An 18,460-nucleotide genomic window follows, 5' to 3' on the forward strand; every position below is an offset into this window, starting at 1 on the left:
AAAACTGAATCATGGTAACATTTCAATCTATAAATCCTGTAAAGTAACAGGAAAGGCAACAGAAACATGTTTAAATGTTTTTATCCATTTGATGGCTACACTCCATAGTTATTTTAACGGATGACAATTTCACTTTGTGTGCAATGCAAATGTAGAAGTCAAACTGAGTATAAAAATCCATTAACAGCAGCAGCAGTAAATGCTAGTTATTGCTTTCATGGAACACCACTCAGCGCCTCCCTCTGAGACTTTACTCAACCAACTGTGTCAATGAAAATGTATAACGAGGAACGTGGTAGATCGGAACTCAGATGGTCGATAGAAAGTCTTTAATTCAAAGTCCAAAGCAAGGTCCAAAAGTTAATGAGGAAAAAGTTATTAAGCACGCGGGGAAAATACATCAAAGACATAGACATGGGGTTTAATGACGACCTGGCAAAGGAGGAAGGAAACGCTGAGACTAAATACAAAGGGAATATTGAGATACAGATGAAACACATCAGGGCGGAGCAAAACAATCAGGGACAGCAATCACTAAGGGGAAGTGAAGACATCTGAAATGATAGTGAGAGTTAGGGAATACATAATAAAACAGGAAGTGAACAAACCCGGAGACAGTTAAGCATTAGATTCCACAGAGCGAGGTGTGACAGAATGAGCCTTGAAAGTCACTCATAATTGATTTTAAATAACTACTGATTGTATCATTGATTGTGTTCCGTGCTCACCTTACTTTTAACTTTGGACTAGTTCCACATAGATAAACTTGTATAACAATGACACAACTAAATGTTTAACTGTCTATAATCCTTTATTTAACATCTTTATGACCCTTTATATAACATCTTCATGGTTGGATTTACAATGTTTACTCACGTGCTTGGTCACTGCACTGAGGAAGCCGCGAGCAACAAGTGATAAGGGACCGATAGTAATCACAGTACCACGATAATCATATACTAAGATTATCTGTATAAAAGCAGTGTGTGTAGGGGAGAGAGAGTCAGAGGAGCTTCTCTGCAGAGAGAACCTGTAATTAGACTCTGTGAATCACTGATTAAAGAAACCTCTTTGACTTTTGACCAGAGTCTCTCTGTTTTTCCATCAATAATCATTTTCATTGTGTTAATAGTAAAATGCATGTAAAATAATTTACCACAGACAAATACCTACTGCTGTTTGTTGTGCTGTGCACCATAGACATACTGTATGAATTTCTGATAAAAGCAAATGAAATAAAGACAGATCATTCACACTTTTAGGCACTTAGGAAGGTTCTGCAGTTAAAAAAATAATAATAAAAGGTGCAGGGGTTGAGGCATAATAAAATCCATTGGATTATACGTTGTATTGTACAGTATAATGTTTTTAAAACTAGGATCTCCAGAGACTCTAGCAAACACTTAGGGATCATTGACTCAAAATCATGTTGACACACTACATGCTGTCATAAAATATGAGACAAAAGCAACAATGATAATCTGAGCTGCTACCATGCTAGTTCACCAAGTGGCAAAGCTGTTGTGCTCGTGTGCTGTAAAGCTGTGTCTTATCAAGCTGTTGTGTATGAAGAAATAAAAACACATAAAAAACCTCAGTTGAGATGGTTGTATTCACTAAGACTGTAAGGCTGCAAACAATCATTTTTCTTATTAATCCATTGACAGTAGTGGAAAGTAATTAATGCTACTTTATAGTTCAACTACAGTGCATTTTGTACTTTCTATTCCACTGCATTTATTTCACAGCTTTTGTGCCAAGCATCTTAAACAAACTTTTAAAATGCATCACATTGTTAAAGATAAAACCAGTTGTCTCCAGCAGATTTCCTGATCTAAGAGCTCCATGATAAACTTTTCCCCCATAAACTTCTCACTTAAGTCTAAAAAAAAAAACTGAAATGTGGGAAGAAAGAGAGATTTCTCAGATACTTCATAACTTTCCCCACTTTGTATTTCCTGAGCTTCTCATTTCCAGTGTTCTTGATGTTGCCATCACTCCACATTGCCACATCTATCTCCAAGGCCCTTTTCTGACCTTCTGCCGATTTTGACCCTGGGACTCCCAGTCTCTGCACAGATGTTTTTTTAACACCGTTTGGGGTCAGTTGTGACACTTGCATGATATCATTGTCTGTTAATATGTCTATCTTGTACCGTTTGATCAAAATTTGGTTGTAAACTTGACCCGCCAGCTGATCACATACATATTTGGGTGTATTTTAACATTGAATATCATTTAATTTCAGTAACTTACAATTGCCATTCCATAAGAATAATCACGACTTCAGAGACTGGATGCTTTATTTGTTATAACTTGATATTTTTGGGTTACAATGAGACAACTATAACACTCTGACCTCTTGGATTAAACTGAATTATACAGCAATGTCTTCCCTGAAATACATTGAAAATATATTTATTATATTATTAATTGGTGTACACATATATGTTTATTATATTAAATTTCAGTGAGTGTACTTAAAGTAGTCTCAGAGTTATCAAGAAAAATGTAAATAGGCCTGACTGATAAGGGTAACTTTATATTTAAAGTTTAAAACAAGCTAAAAACAATAAATAGTTGGCTAATTTTATTTTTTGTTTTTATTTTTTTTTTTTTATACAAAATAAGAAAATAAATCAAAATAATGTTTTTTAAAAAATGCTACAATTTCCCCTTTGCACTGCTTACTGGTGAGGTCCAAAGATCCAACATGGCTCCTCCACCCTCAACAGACCGTTGACTGCAGCCTGCAGCACAAACCGTTTTAATCAGCTGCAGCTGGGAACGTTACTTAACGGAGCTCTGGGATTGGTCAGCGAGCGACATTCAGACCCCGCCCCCATTGTCACCGCAACTCGGCCGGAGTCAGCAGCCAGGCAGCCAGCCAGACAGCCACTCACTCACTCACTCATCCAGCGGCAAGTTTTCGGGCTTAATATCAAACCAAGGTTAGTAAAAACAACGACTGCTGCCATTTGTAGTCCTTCGACTATCCGTGAGTGTAACATTTCTTCTGTTTTATTTCGGCCACAGGCTCAGGAAGGCCCGAAAATGAGTCAGTTGAAGGAGCGCTTCGTGACTCTGCTCCATGAAAAGAACTTTGTGACAGATCAGTTGGCAACGCTGGAACAAAAAACGGGAGTGAAGAGAGAATATATCGCCTTGGGTATGTTGACAGCACATGAATGGAAAGGAACACCTACCCTCACAAAGTTGATTTAACATACTTGGTTAATGAACTTGCTTAGGGCTTAATGTCTGCCCCCTGTTTATAAACTTAGCAGACTCTTAGCAAACAAGCCAACGTTAGCTAGTTTAGCCGGTTGGTTGCCACTCAAACGTTAGCTGGCACGCTGTTGTGGTCTCATGGCTGTTCAGAGTGGTTTCATGTCCTGTGTCACTGTTATCTGGCTCATTTTATTGCCACTTCTCAAGCTCGAATACCCAAGTTCACCCAACTCATACACTTGTGCCGCATTGCCAGATTAGAGTTGCCATAAAATTCCTATTTTTGAAATATTGCAGCTGAATAAAACTGCGTGTAATGCCCACCAGCTGCTGGCCCCCAGGGGTATTTTTATCACCTCCTGAAATATCCAGTGCAAGACAAAAATGGAAAGAGATCCTGGGATGACTCTGTTATTCAACTGCGAGCTACTATTAGCTTTTGGGAGTTGTGTTTTCTGTGTTTGCTCAGTCAATAAATGTCAGACACTTCATGTCAGGCAACTTTTCTTTTTTTTTTGTCGTCTGCATTGCCACCCAGATACAGGAAACCCATGAGCCGGGGTGACCTACATTCAGACAGGCTGTCTCAGAGCTGATCAATACAAATGTGTGCACAATGAGACAGTTGTTTGGATTAGAATAATCATTTTCTAAGCTCCTGCAAATGTCGGGATGCTTCATGTTAAAATTCTTTATCTTTATTAAGACGTGGATCGTAGCCCACTGCATCAGATTATTGATACTGATGCCTGACTTCATAAACAGTATGTAATTGGGGTTTTCTTTTACAGTTAACCCAGATATTTTCACCGGTGTCTTATAATGTGGTTGTCAGAGAACCGTGATTAAGATATGTACTCAATGTGACACTGAACACTCAAAAAAATAAGCTTTTAATTGGTCTCAGAGTGGACAGACTTTGTAACTAAAACTCTCTGCAGGCTAGAGATTGTCTCTGAGTTGCTAAAAGCTGCAATGGAAACTGTTTTCTTTTGGAGAACTTGAAGAACAAACTTTTTAACTTTTTAGTCGAGAAGCATTTGGTAGATACTCAACATAAAAGTTAATTGCTGCGCTTTATTAGACCCAGCATCCAAGCTTGTTTGCAAATATCCTGATGATTTTGACTTCAGCTACACAGTGGATCTCACTAGAAATGGCCTCGACATAAAGCTACAAGTTAAAACACAAATCTAAAACCATAATTTTCTTGAGATTGTTATTAGAAAAACTTCTGGACTGAAACCCTCTCCAAACTGCAGATGGATCAACCAGCCAAAACGTGAAACTGTGCTGTTTGCTTTAGTTGTTTGTGATTATAAAATGAATATTTTTGGTTGTGAATTGCTTGTTGGACAGATTAGGACATTAAAAGTTGCACATTCGGGACTTGGAGAAACCCTGATGGACATTTAGAACAAATAGTTAAAACAATTAATCAGTAAATGATAATAATATAATCAGAATAATAGTAGGTTGCAGCTCTTTTCTAAACCACACCAAATATATATTTTGCATTTCAAGTACCGCACGTTATGGTGCTTATTGGCTGACATTTCCTGTGTTGCCAAGTTAGCAGCGATAAGCTAAATATGGGCAGCTGTGTGAGTCGGAGCAATTTATTGCTCTCCATATCAAGCCACCCCTTCTCGTGTACAGTATTGCTGAGTAATTCATAGGTCACCAATTGCCCTTTTGAGGATTAATAAAACGGTGACATAGTCAGGAAAATGTCATTTGCTCATCTACACTGAACCGCTCCTGTGTTTTTGCCCCACGCCTACCGCACCACCAGACCGACTTGCAAAACAAATAGCCAGGATTGCATGCAAATACCGCTTCGCTCGTCTCTGCCCTGCGTTTAGCGGACGTTAGAACCAGACAGAGCGGACAGATTATACCTTGTCCTGTACCGCGTGCAGAGGTGTTCCATGAATTTGTCGATGAGGCAACAGCAAACCGCTTCATACACATTTCAGGCTTGTTAGCAACTTGTAACCTGATGGCTTGCATACGACAAATTCCTTCCGTTTGGCTCAATATAATGTTATGTTGTGCTCTGCTTTGACCAGTTACAAATATGTGTAGCTGTCTCCTGTGATTAAGCCGAGAAACGTCTCGAGTTCGTGCTGATTCTGCAACACTTTGAAGTGTGAAGATTAATGTGCTGACTGGAGTAGAGAGGTCTCCTCTGTGCTGTGTGCTTGGCCCAGCTGACTGTGTGTTTGTGGCTGTTGTTCACGTCTTTGAAGCCGACTTCCTCACCCACTCTACTCGCAACAATGGGTTTTTTGTGATAATTTCACGTTGAGGGGAACTGGATTTTCAGCTGGACTCCGTTAGCTCTGTAATGAGTGTGTTTGAGTCATATATTACAAGATTACACAACGGATTCTGTTCCCTTTTTCCGGTGTTTCCAAAGAAAAGTTTATTTTCTTAGGCCGCGTCAGTCGTTTCTCAAGGTATAGAATCGAATAACAGAAGTTTTGAGATGTGTTTGTGCTCCGTGTTGACTTATTAAACACATACGTTTATGGTTTGGGCAAAGCACTGGAGTGTTTTCTCACATAGCTCATTCTCTGCATTAGCTTTGTTTTGGCGTCGTCTTCTTTTCATCCAGTTCTTCCAGTTTAGGCTTCACTCTGGAGAGCTCTGCGGCACGCTGAGGAGAGGACGGCATGGGTATTTGGATATGACTGGCAGCAAGCAAATGACATGTAAAAACCAGGAGATGCTTACAGCAGTATCAAACGCTTTAAATGCTTCAGCTACTGTGTGACTTTATTATGTTTATGGCAATTCATGTTAGATAAACTTTATACCAACAGCATAAATTTTGCATGTTATGGGATTAACCGCATCTGCAGCTGCTCGAGGATAAAACAGCCGTTTTTCTGTTTTACCTTGAACCTGAAATCCAGGTTTGCAAAGTAACGGAGTTCCTACTGTTCTGCAGAAGTTTGAGACTTGTCATTTAGTCTTTTTTTGAATAAAAATATCCTGTTTCGAAAAATGTCAGATACTTGTTTGGAGAAATAAGCCCCTAATTGCAGAACTGGGTAGGTGAAAATATCTGGATAAAACTGCGGTGTGTATTTTTTTGCGGAGTCGGCATCTAAAAGGGATTACAGGAAGCAATGCAGTCAAAAAACTTTTGTTAAAAGTAAATACAGGTCAGTTTATGCTGTTATTAATCAATAAAATTAAATCAATCTTAACTACTTGACTACTTAACTACTAAATAAATCTTCAAGTGTACACATCTTACTAGGACATCCGTGTTCTCTTTATTACGATTGCTTTGTGCGTTATGGTATTTGTGGAATCTCTCACATGTGTGAAGTGTACCGTTCCATAAGATGGTGTGAACTTTAAGATGCATTAAAGGTCAACACTGCCACACAACATATGAGTATTTGACTTGTGTGTAGCACTCCTCCTAATCCTGGAGCTGCGCTGTCCTACATCCTGCTGTCAGACACACTTGAACAACAAATGAATGGTGACAGTAGAGGTGTTTGTAAAGTTACTGGATAATATCAGCCGACTCTTTTTTTTTTTTTTGACATGCCCTCTGCTCTCACCTCTCTCTGCAGGTCTTCTGAGTCTTGTCGGGCTGTATCTTCTGTTCGGATACGGAGCCTCACTGCTCTGCAACCTGATCGGCTTTGTCTATCCCGCGTATTTCTCGTACGTATGAAGTCAGGCTTACGTTAATAAACGTCACAACAGTTTCATTTTTCAATGCAAGATTCTATATCCGCCAGCGTCTATAGAAAGACGTATTTTTGACCGCGGCCCTTATATTCAGATGTCAGTCAATTGCCTAATGTTATTGGTTAGACATTTGAAGATGTGTTCGATGGAAAAGGTTCAGTATTACCACAGAAACCTGCTTCTTTTGTTGATTACTGACACAGACTTCTTAAACTATACTTCAGCGCCGCTTTTAGTTGTTGGTCACGTTCAAGTAAATATTAAGACAAAACCTTATCTTAACACATTGTATGCATAGCCTGGTCGTTACCATCCTACGTTTCCGCCCGAAATTTGATTTCGGTCTGGCACGGAGTCTGGCCAAATTGCACTTCCGCGGTTCGCGTGTAACCGCGCCAATCAGCGAACAGTTGAGTGATGACGCGGAACTCGCCTGCCGAGTTGCTTGTAGTTCAACAGCATAGCAACAATGGCGACGGAGGAAGAGACGCTAGAAGCCATCCGTGAAGTTGTCTCAACTCTCGAGAGCATCACGGAATTAAAACCAGAACAAGAGGCTTGTCTTGTCAATTTTATAAATGGCAAGGACGTCGTAGCTCTCCTTCCAACTGGCTTTGGGAAAAGTTTGATTTATTTAACTGGAAGCGGAAGTGGTAAGCGTAAGAGCCTGAACTCCGGCACACAATGTACGTCATTACCAAACCTTGCTGATTGGTTAAGGGAACTCCAATGATTTTAAACCTCAAAATAAGCATCCGCCCATTACGGAGACAGATTCCTATTACATTGGGCCAGACTAACGTGCCACACCGAAATCAAATTTTGGGCGGAAACGTAGGATGGTAACGACCAGGCTATTGTATGCATTTTATTTTATTTAACTTTTTTTTTGGGGGGGGGGGGTGAGATAAAATGTCAGTAGACCTGGTAACAAAGTAAATATTTTTCAGTCACTAGGTCACTGGGTACTGAAAATGAATGCCTTCCATTATAATACAGTCCTGCATTAAATCCACTAAATGGTTATCTTTCTGATATTTAGCCTAGCCCACTGACTAAAACTGGGTTTTCAAAATAACAGAAACATCAGTACAACATAATACGATTCAATAGTACCACAAACTGCAGCCTCCAAAATAAAAATAACCTTCATGAAGCCAAGATTTAGTGCACGACTGTTACATTAGAATACATTAGTTTTTCACTAATGTACTTAATAAACTGCCAAGTGAGTGCATGCAGATCATGTACAACTCATACACGACTGTCAGAAACGCACTAAGACTTCTGTTCAGTTTTGTTTAAAGTTGGTTAGAGGGATAAGGTTTGTAGATTGAGTCTAACCAGCATGTGACAAAGGTGGAACCTTTAAAGTTATTAAATCTAAGATAGAAACATATGAGCATATACAACCGGGTAATGTGCCTTAAATGGCAGGTGAAGACCATCTGATGAGATTGTACTGTACTTTGAGTTTGACATACACCTCAAACTAGCATGATAAAGGGGGTCAAGTTTGACCCAAGTAGTGGGACAAACAAATCTGTAAATCACAATCATGTGTTTAAAACAGAAAAAGCATGCCTCTATGTACACTGGTCACTGTAATCATTCCTTCTCCTGTGACTATAAAGTGATGCCTTCTAACTTTCTTCTTTAGTACAAAGTACTGTCTTTGTTTAAACTGGCCGTCTCTCTGTGTACATGAGTTACACGGTACACATTACAGGGACCTGTCCCTTCATGAAAACCACGCTCAGCAGTGACGTAGGAGGATATCAGTCTTGGAGTTTGTACTTTTATTTATGGTTGTGATAAAACATGTCGTCTGGTCCATTCAGCATTAAGGCCATTGAGAGCAACGTCAAGGAGGATGACACACAGTGGCTGACCTACTGGGTGGTTTATGGACTCTTCAGCATTGTTGAGGCCTTCTCCGACATCTTCCTCTTCTGGTTCCCCTTCTACTATGCTAGCAAGGTAGGCTGAACTTTTAGTTTGTGGGGTGCATGGTCAATATATAGTTTTTTTTTATATATATACTGATTATTTTTACTGTTTTAACTCCTCTGTATGAAGCTGATTATTGATTCGAGTCTGCTCACACTGTCGGAGCATGTCAGTCAGGCTGTATTGAATAACATGGGCGATGGTGTCTTTGGGCTTCCCTACACTTGCCAACACTGCACTCTTGTGGACATATTAAGTAACTACAAAATAAGTAATATTCAGTATACAGTATTTGTTGTGTCCATAGTACTGTGTTTATAATGGAAAATTATCAAATTATAGTGGAGAAAAATGGAAATGTTGAGACTTGGTGGTTAACAAATGATAAATTCTACAATAAAAAAACCGGGGGAGCTTCCCACAGGTACAAAGCCCAAACTTGAACTGTGAATAGAGAGCCGAAGTCCCGCCCCCCTACTTCCGGGTCATGGGACCTATCTTTCGAAAAAATATGAACGGCAGTCTATGGAGAGATCATAATTCTTTTTATGGTCCCGTTCGAATTGTGGCATGAATTTCACATATGATGTGTGTGAATTTAAAAGATAATTTTTCACGTCAAGAGATAAATTATTTGACGTAAATAAGCTGAACAACATTAGGTTTTCTATGAGATCGCTTAGTGAACTATCTCTCGTCTCGAACAATGTACGTCACTGGAGAACTATGGCTGTCTCCTTGTTGAGCTTTACCGTCTTCTTCCAGGACGAAGGCAGAAGCATCAAACGAGGTGAAAATCATTATACATCGGGTCATGTCGAGAGCTGTAGTTACACCAAGGGAGTTTTGGTCGGTTCTGTACGCGCCAGCATGCAGGACTTGTAGTTCGTTTAATTACGTATTTTCCATAGCGGTTTACTTAACTATCTTGCGACAAACTGTGACATTCTTGACATGTAAAATCATTTTTTATTCTGAAAAACAACATATGTATAATCCAAGGCACAAGTCGATCGGGACCAGAAAATAATTTATCTTTCGCCATAGACTGCCGTTCATATTTTTTCGAAAGATAGGTCCCATGGCCCGGAAGTAGAGGGGGCGGGACTTCGGCTCTCTATATATTCATGTTTTGTTTTTATCTTTCTTTGTGGCATAGCATTAAAAATGAATTGATGTGTAACTGTGCATCTATCTTATCTTGGAATTATGCTGTAAAACTAAACTCCCGTGCCAGTTCATTAGGTACACTAGTGACAACAAATGCATTCTAACATAACAGTTCTGCATTAAAAGTATGAAGGTTACGGTATTTAGCTTTTGTTTAAAATAGCTTTGTAGTAACATTGAACTGTACTGTGTTGCATCAACACGTGTTTTTATTATTTGGACAACCTCATTTTCATTTCAGTGGACAAGGCAGAATAACAGAAGTGTGTTTGTGTTTAATTCAATGCAGTTTAACAGTAAACAGTTCAGCAAAATGCCCAAACTTCCCTTGTTTGATGCTGTTTCTTACAATCCATGACCACATCTAGTATCTTGTTTGTTAAACAGTCCAAACCCCAAAGTTCTCATCACACGAGATAAAAACGCCGACGTTTGTCACTTTGGGCAGGAAGTTATGTCTGAGGTCTGTCCTCTGCTCTCCCCCTCAGTGTTTGTTCCTCATTTGGTGTATGGCTCCGGTAACGTGGAACGGTTCTGACATCTTGTACACGCGCGTGATCCGGCCATTCTTCCTGAAACACCAGGCGGCCATGGACAACATGGTCAACGACCTGACCACCAAGGCCAGGAACATAACTGAGACCGTCACAAAGGAGGGTGAGACACCCACTGTGTACATGCAAGTACAGCCACATTCATAAACTATATGAACTGCAATGGACAGACACGTGTGTCACCGCACATATTCACACAGTAAAATCTAACCTCCAGCACAAATAATATTTAGTTTTTTTTCTTTACCTTTCTGCAAAATAAAGCGTTCTTCTTCTTCTTTGTCTGTTCCATCAGCTGTTGACCGGGCCTTCAACCACGACAAGGACCAGTGAGAAACACGGAAAGGCCTTGGTGTGTATGTGAGTGAGTGAGTGACTGAGTGTGAGTCTCTTGTTTTTGTCCGTCTTCCATGACACATGAGCGACCCCTCGTGTCATGTGGTGACACACGCAAAATAATAAATACGATTGTTTGTGCATCCACACCAGTTTACTGCCATCGGTACTGCTAAGACAATCTGTGGGACTGTGACCTATTTATGTGCTTTTATTTTCTTTGATGATGCGTGAAACAATCTGTGATTACCACGGCACACCTGCAACGCTGGCAGTGAAGTCAGTACTATGTCTATCTGAGCCATTTATGGCAAAAACTGAGCCTGAAGTCTACGGTTATAAAAGCAGGTTGCTGATTTTCTTACGTTTGATAATCAAAACTGGAACTTTTACACGTCATCGGTGTCGTCTCGCTCTTATTCTCGCAGGTACCTAGCAGAATTTAAAGTCTCTCTTGAGCTACTGGGAAGGTTCTCTATGTTTAACAGTGCCTGGACAACTCGTGTCTTCTAATATGTCTTAATTTATCGTGTCATAATAATGAAAGAATAAAACTGGAACCCTGATGAACTGATGAACGCTGTTTCTGCGTCTGTTTTAAACGTTCTTCTCGAGGTCTCTTTCCAAACACCACACAGATAGGACTGAGTCAGGGGAAATTGTATTTCTGGATCTATAATCTCTGCAGAATTGATTGAAGATTAGTTTGCAGCAATATCTTTTCTTTTTTTTTTTTAAATTCATCTTCTTTGTCTTCAATTTTTTTTATTTCTGGGTTTTCAGAAACGATCAGATATTGTGTCACAGTCTGTGCCACATGCATATCAGTGCCATTCGCTATTCTTTTTATCTCCATCCCCACCACTTGATCTTATGACCCGTCACCCTCAAGTACACTTACCAGCATTCAGACAGCTTAACCAACCGCACGTTAATTTGTGTTTGGCTCTGGATTCATGCTTGAGGTGCTCCGAATGGGAGCTCCTTTGTGTTTGTGCGCTGGATGTAATGCATGGGAAATGGTGGACGCAGCCAGTGTGATGGCCACCCACCACCGCGGGGAGAGGAAGGCACCCATCTGGAAATGGCTGCTGCGAAGACGTGTCTGCTGGGCGTTTGTCGTGCGTGCCCCCCAGCCGCCGCCGCCGGCAGCCGACGGGTTATTGATTTAACAGAAATGGGACCCAGAAACCAATTATTGCATTGTGCTGCAGCGTGGTTTGATTCAAGGCTCTGTATTGAGTGTGAGGCCTGTTAATGGAAGAAGGCGTGAAGCAGAAGAAACGTTTTTCTTTTCTTTCTTTTTTTTTTTTACAAGCAGCTCTTTAAACACGTGCCCCAAGCCTAATGGAGAATCCAAATTACTTTTTCTGCGGCACCACCAGCTGGCCTTAATTTGCCTTTATCTTGTGGAATATGTCAGCATCTACTTAACTGAACATCTACGGACATTCATGTGATGAGCCTGCGTTCTCCTTCACCATAACATTTTCATGTTTTGAGTATTGCCAGAAAATTAGGAACACACATTCTCCTCAGGATTGATTGCACTCCTTTGCATCCTTTTGCACAGAAAATCCAATCAAATACCTGCAAAACTTATGACATTCCCAACCCTGCTGTACTATCTAGTGTACTATTATATGCCCTGAGCTGACTTTCTGCTTAAAACAGACATTAGAAGTTATTGTATTTGTCTCTTCTTCTTGTGTCTTAATTATTTGCTGCCATGTCTGAAGTGTTTGCACCTGTACCGAGGCCTAGAATTACTTATTTTTAATCCATTTATTTCACCATCTCTTTCCCTAGTTAAAACTGCATTATCCCCCTCCTCCTCCTCCTCCTCCTCGGTCTTTTTGCTCATCACCCCCCCTGGCTAAAGCAATCAGTGCCGCTTGTAATAACCGCGCACGCTTGCCTCGCTGCGTCTTTTGCAGTTCCCGCCGCTCGCCGACAGAGGGCGACAAACGCAAGCTTTGCCCGGACGCCAGAGAGTTGGTGAGTCATACAGTGAGACCGTCACGTACAGACAACACGGCTCAAAACAAGGCCTGGTCCGACTTGGCCGCGGGCCTTGTTTTTTTTTTTTTTTTTTTTTTTTTTTTTAGCACCGGGAAGAGGCTTGCCCACGATATTAACCGAAATGGCGTTTTCTTGTGCTGAAATGCCACTCGGGATTCATTTTTGGGGCCGCTCTCTTCCCGGGCTGGCTCTTGGTTAATGGGGCTTCTCTGTCATCACGTTATTCATTTTCCGTCCACTGCGTGTTGTTTTGGTATATTGTGCATCGTGTAGCCTATATATAACCCGCTGTATGCACTGCATTTATGTATTCGTGACTCTCTCTCTCTCTTTCTCGCACACTCTCTCTCTCTCCATGGTGATGCATCACAATAGAGTCGCTGTCCGTGGTGCTGATTCTGAATCGGACGGTGTGATTGAGGTTTTAATTGAAAGTTCTCTGCAATGACACCTCATCTGTAAAACAAATCGCCAAACATTTAGATCTTGACGCGCGTCTGGACGTGGCTTAAAGTTGACAAGAAATAATTTAATACCACTATTTTTGATGCTCCACAAGCCAAAAGAAATTGGCATAAAGTCCGCCGTGGCTCAGGGGATATCTGATGAGTACTTGGCTGTGGCTGCAACATCGATACATTCATTTGGGAAATTAAATGGGGCTGTGTTTAGGTTATATCTTTTTATTTATTTATATTTACCTATTAGGGAACTTTAATGGGGTTTGTTGCTCAGCGTCCATCAATACTTCTATATCCAGATTTTATAAAACATATATCCTGAACAAGATTAGACTGCAGATCTGTGAATATCACATTTTCTGTTATTTCCTAATTTTAGGTTTAGGCGCAAATTCCCTCAGTTTACGGAGGAATCCTGTTTAAAATATCTTATTATGCTGCCATCCAACCACTAGGAAGTGTATGAACTGAAAGAAAATCGAGTATGGACCGAAAAAGGGAGAGGGCATAGCACCTCCCACGTCCTATCTGCGAGGAAGAGAGACACACGGAGAGAGGAAGAGAGACGGCGAGAGAGAGAGAGAGAGAGAGAGAAAGAGAGAGAGAGAGTCTGCTGTGGTGGTGGTGTTGGAAATCGGACGACATGAGCTCTACATGAACCGCGTAAAATGCTTTTAGACGCTTTCGGCGTTTGTCTTTCATCCTTCTGAACCAAGGACGAGCCTGAAGCGGAGCTGCACACTTCACGACCAGGTATGGAGATGCTGCTCACCCCCACATCTCATAAACGGGAGATTAGATGTTGGTATTCAGTGGCACAAACCGCGGTGCTTCTGCCTGCCTGCCTGCCTGCCTGGCTGTTGTGCGCACACGATTCCTGCCGGATTTTCCGTATCCCATGTCTTTTTTTTTTTTTCTTTCTTTTTTTGGTTTTATATTCAGGCACACCTGCTCTTGTCACGACGCGCATTTCTGTTCGACAGCCTCGATCGCGTGAATTGTATGTATGCCTATGCCCAGCACAGCCATATTGGCAGTCAGCGGGAGAGGGAGAGGGCAGAGATGTGAGGGTGTTAGGATTATCATATTGCTTTGAGGAGTAAAGGGAGGTGGTGGTGGAGGAGGAGGAGGAGGAGGAGGAGGAGGAGTGGGTGGGGAGGGAGGGAGGAAGGGGGGATTCGCTGCGACTGCGAAATGATGGCACCGCTGCGAGATGGCGATCCTCTGGTATTTATGAATGAACCAGGCAGAGTGGGGTGGTCTGTAATGGCGCTGCGCACCAATCTGCGGACCGACGGCAAACCCTCTCCTGACAACCCTTCCTGACTACGGCCGGGGCGGAGATGCACGTCAACGTTAGACTATACCCTGATAATGACGCCTGCGTGACGCATAAAGCCCGATTTCTGTGGCAAATGTCATAGTTAATCCTTCCATCTGGATCCAACTCTCTTCCTCCTCCTCCTCCTCTTCCTCTTCCTCCTCCTCCTCCATGTCTGATGTGCTGTTTGTTGTGGGTTCCATGACAGGAGAGGAGAGCCATCATGACATGCAAAAGGGGAGTAGTGAATCATTCAGGTCCTCTCCATGCATGTGTGTGTGGGTGCATATGTATGTGACTCAACTTCCTGTATGCATTGAACGCTGCCAGTCATGGGTGTGTGTGTGTGTGTGTGTGTTTGCGTGGGGAGGGGGTTGCAGGGTTTGAGAGCAAAGAGGAGATGAGAGATGCATGGCAGTAAATCCTGTAAGTAAGCTTTAAAGAGTGTGGTGGAGGAGAGTAGCATAGAGATGCAGACTGTATTAAAACATGTTAGAGGGTAAGTGGACTCGTGTGAGTGTGTGTGTGTGTGTGTGCAGAGTTGATGTCCTCCCTGTCTGTGTTGAATGGCCACACTAGTGTTGCATAAGAACTCGTCTCGCTGCTGAGACAGGACAAAGAAATGACTCAATACACGCAAAACCAGAGAGAGGTGTTGGATATGGAGGCTGATGTAGGATGATGACGGTTTTGGCCTTTTTATTTTTTATTTTTGCAGCCAAAACCACGCAAAGGCGTCGCGCATAAGACTGACGTGCGATACAAATCACAACGAGGCCAGATGAAAGATGTTGTGAAAGATGGGGGAATTCTTCTGGCATAATTTCAATCAGTTAACGAGTGAAATGCATTAACGCGGGGCACGCGGTAGCTGACAGGAAGCTTTTACTTATGCTATGTCTCAAGATGCTTTACAAAACCCAGAGTCCGAAACCCCAAGGGTAAACGCTAAAGTAGCGAGGAAAAACACCCAAGAAGAGACCTTGATCAGCTCATGGGGCAGGAGGACCCATCTGCTCAAGGCCGGCCGGGTAGAGACAGGAAAAAAAGAGGGATAATACATTCATACATGCATCTGGATAAAGCAGACATGCAGCATATTCACTGATCAGGCATAACATTACGACCTAATATTGTGTAGGTCTCCCTTGTGCCTCCAAAACAGTTGTGACTCATCAGAGAATGGACATGGGCCTTTTCAGGGTGTCCTGTGGTGTCTGGCAACAGGATGTTGTTAGTGGGGGCCTTTGGGTCCTATGGGTTGAGGGGAGGGGCTTCCGCGGATCTTCCCACAGATACTTGATCAGTTTGGGATCTAGTGAATATGGAGGCCAGGTCAGCACCTTGTGCTGTTCTTCATGTTTTTTTTGAGTTGTTCCTAAAGCGTTTTTGTGTGTGTCTCTGTGTCAGGCTGCATCCTGCTGGGGATGGCTGCTGCCATCAAGGAGTGTCATTGCTATGGGGTGGGGGTGCCTGGTCTGGTCTAGGTGGGTGGTACATGTCTAAGTAACATCCACATGAACACCAGGTCCAAAAGTTTCCCAGCCGAACATCGTATTGTCACAAGGTGGTCGATGTTATTTACTTCTCCTGTCAGTAGTTTTAATGTTGTGGCTGATCGGTGTATTATAGGGGAGTTGGCTGGCATCATGAGGTATCCCAAGCAGATCCGAGTCTGAATAAGAAAAGTTTATTCAAAAAATAAATAAATCTCCCTGTTGAGCAACTTGGCATGGATTTGGAGCCTGTGCGTAGTTGTAGTTGGACGACAGCCATTTGTCAGAGAATGCTCAATGAAGTCCTGATAAATGAGGCTGAAACCTATTCAAACATGTAAAAATCTGTAGATATTCTTTTGACAGCCCATACAATATAACCTGAAAGGACAGCAGCCTCTCTGTGGTGCTTAAATAATAATAGATTATCGTAACTATATCTTTAGATCTGAGTCAGAAATTACTTCAGTGTCAATTAATTGGCAGCAGAGGCCTGAGCCCTTCTGAACTATAGTCTGCCTTAATACTGGAGCAGATCGATGCTAAAGTGATTTAGTTGTTCTGACAGAATCAGCTTGTTTGAAAAGTTCATCCAGTCTTCATTATTCAGGGTATTAGGCAGGATTTTCTTGTGCGTATAGCTAATTGCAGGCCAGGGCGGCTGCTCTGGTCAATTATGCACACAGTGACCTCTAAGTTAGCATGTCTTATTTGACATTTTTTTTTGCTCAAATATCAGCCCCTCGTTTAAGATAAAATGCCATCGTCTTCAGATCTCTTTCAGAACCGAGATGTATTTTGAGGTTTCGGATGAAGGCCGGTTAATCGGCTGCAGCGTCGCAAGCAGTTTGCAGTGGGGCTTGTATTGTTGTTTCTGCTTTTAACCATCTGCGTTGTAACAGACCCGGATCAGCTGGCATTATAAAGAGAAAAACAAAAAGCTCAGTTGATCACGCCCGTATAAACCAGTGGAGTCAATCCAAAACTACCAACCCTGTCACCATCTGTCACAGCAATGTACTCCACCGGTCTGTAATTAGCTCTCCGGCTAGGTTAGCATCTAAAAATAGACTTTCTTTCTTAAAAAATAAACCCGAATGCGTTACAAATACTTTAAAAACAAGCACGGCTGTTCCCAAAGTATCTGACTGACCCCGATGTTCTCTTCTTTTGGCTGGATCCTGTTGTTATTAGCCAGGTGCCCGTGTGTGCCTCCCAGATTGCCAAGCTGAGGTATTAGCGAGGTCTTACGGAGAAGCCAGAAGGAGCAACGCAGGGTTCCCCAGGTCACACTAATAATCAGCACTAATACACACTCAAAGAGTAATTACATGGTGTAAAACTGCTGCACAGAACCAGCATGATTACGGTTATAATGTTTGATTACAGCTCAGGAATCAATCTGCCCGAGAGGGGAAATGTTTTCATCTTAAATTCTTCTTGATGAAAGTGCGCGCTTGCTCGATTTTTTTATTTATTTTTTTTTAATCTTATTTTATTAAATATCAGGTAGAGCAGTGTTTATGCTAATCAGACATAAATGAAATCTGAAACCAACTAATGCTCATCACCCGGAGAAAAACAGAGCTGCTCTGTTTTCATCACGAACCAACATGCAAATGACTCCAAAATGTTAATGTTCCCCGAGCATCGTGTTTGATTGGATTATGATGTTTTTGTTGTATATTCACTATATTTGACTCTATTTTGTAAAAATTTAGGGTTGTAGCAAAACTCCTTATTCATAATATTGCACCTTAAATAAATCCCTTAATAGGAGAAATGGAAATCTTAGTCAAAACCCGGCCGAAACTCACAAAGCATTGTGGTTTGTTGGCGTTCTTCATCACAGGGCGAGCACAGAACTCACAAAGTGTATTGAGGTGGGAAATTTTGACGCATGTGTCGTGACGGATCGCCTTAAAAGTGACACACGGGCCCCGATATTCTCATGCCACTGCACTACTGTCAGTTAATGCTGAGTCAAAAAGATGTGCAGGGGGGTATCAGAGGGCTTCAGGGTGCATGTAGTCTCATACAGAGACTGCTGGTAACGTAAGTCCTGGGAATTGGGTCAATGCAGAGCAGGCCGCAAGCACAGAGGAGGTTAAGCTCAATGATTAGCTACTAAGCCAAGACCACAGTGCTGCAATCTCTTGGACGGAGTAGCGCATATTCTACGTGCACATACGGTGCTGTATG

At 41.8% G+C, this 18,460-nt stretch overlaps 1 protein-coding gene across 1 annotated transcript; it reads left to right on the top strand.

Annotated features, from left to right (window-relative positions):
• The first annotated feature begins 2,864 nt into the window (after window positions 1-2,864).
• LOC311505843 (receptor expression-enhancing protein 6) lies at window positions 2,865-11,532 on the top strand. The gene is made up of 6 exons (XM_084569635.1): window positions 2,865-2,951; window positions 3,037-3,169; window positions 6,828-6,921; window positions 8,790-8,928; window positions 10,557-10,725; window positions 10,918-11,532. The coding sequence occupies exons 2-6, from the start codon at window positions 3,055-3,057 to the stop codon at window positions 10,953-10,955; spliced, it is 555 nt and encodes a 184-aa protein (XP_084425761.1). The 5' UTR covers window positions 2,865-2,951; window positions 3,037-3,054; the 3' UTR covers window positions 10,956-11,532.
• Window positions 11,533-18,460: the final 6,928 nt, after the last annotated feature.

This window comes from Chelon labrosus (genome assembly GCF_963514085.1).
Source record: "Chelon labrosus genome assembly, chromosome: 20".
NCBI lineage: Eukaryota > Metazoa > Chordata > Actinopteri > Mugiliformes > Mugilidae > Chelon > Chelon labrosus.

Coding starts and splice junctions, on each gene's coding strand:
- LOC311505843 (XM_084569635.1), top strand. CDS start 3,055: ATGAGTCAGTTGAAGGAGCGCTTCGTGACTCTGCTCCATGAAAAGAAC. Junction 6,922..8,789: donor GTCTATCCCGCGTATTTCTC/GTACGTATGAAG, acceptor TGGTCCATTCAG/CATTAAGGCCATTGAGAGCA. Junction 8,929..10,556: donor CCTTCTACTATGCTAGCAAG/GTAGGCTGAACT, acceptor TCTCCCCCTCAG/TGTTTGTTCCTCATTTGGTG.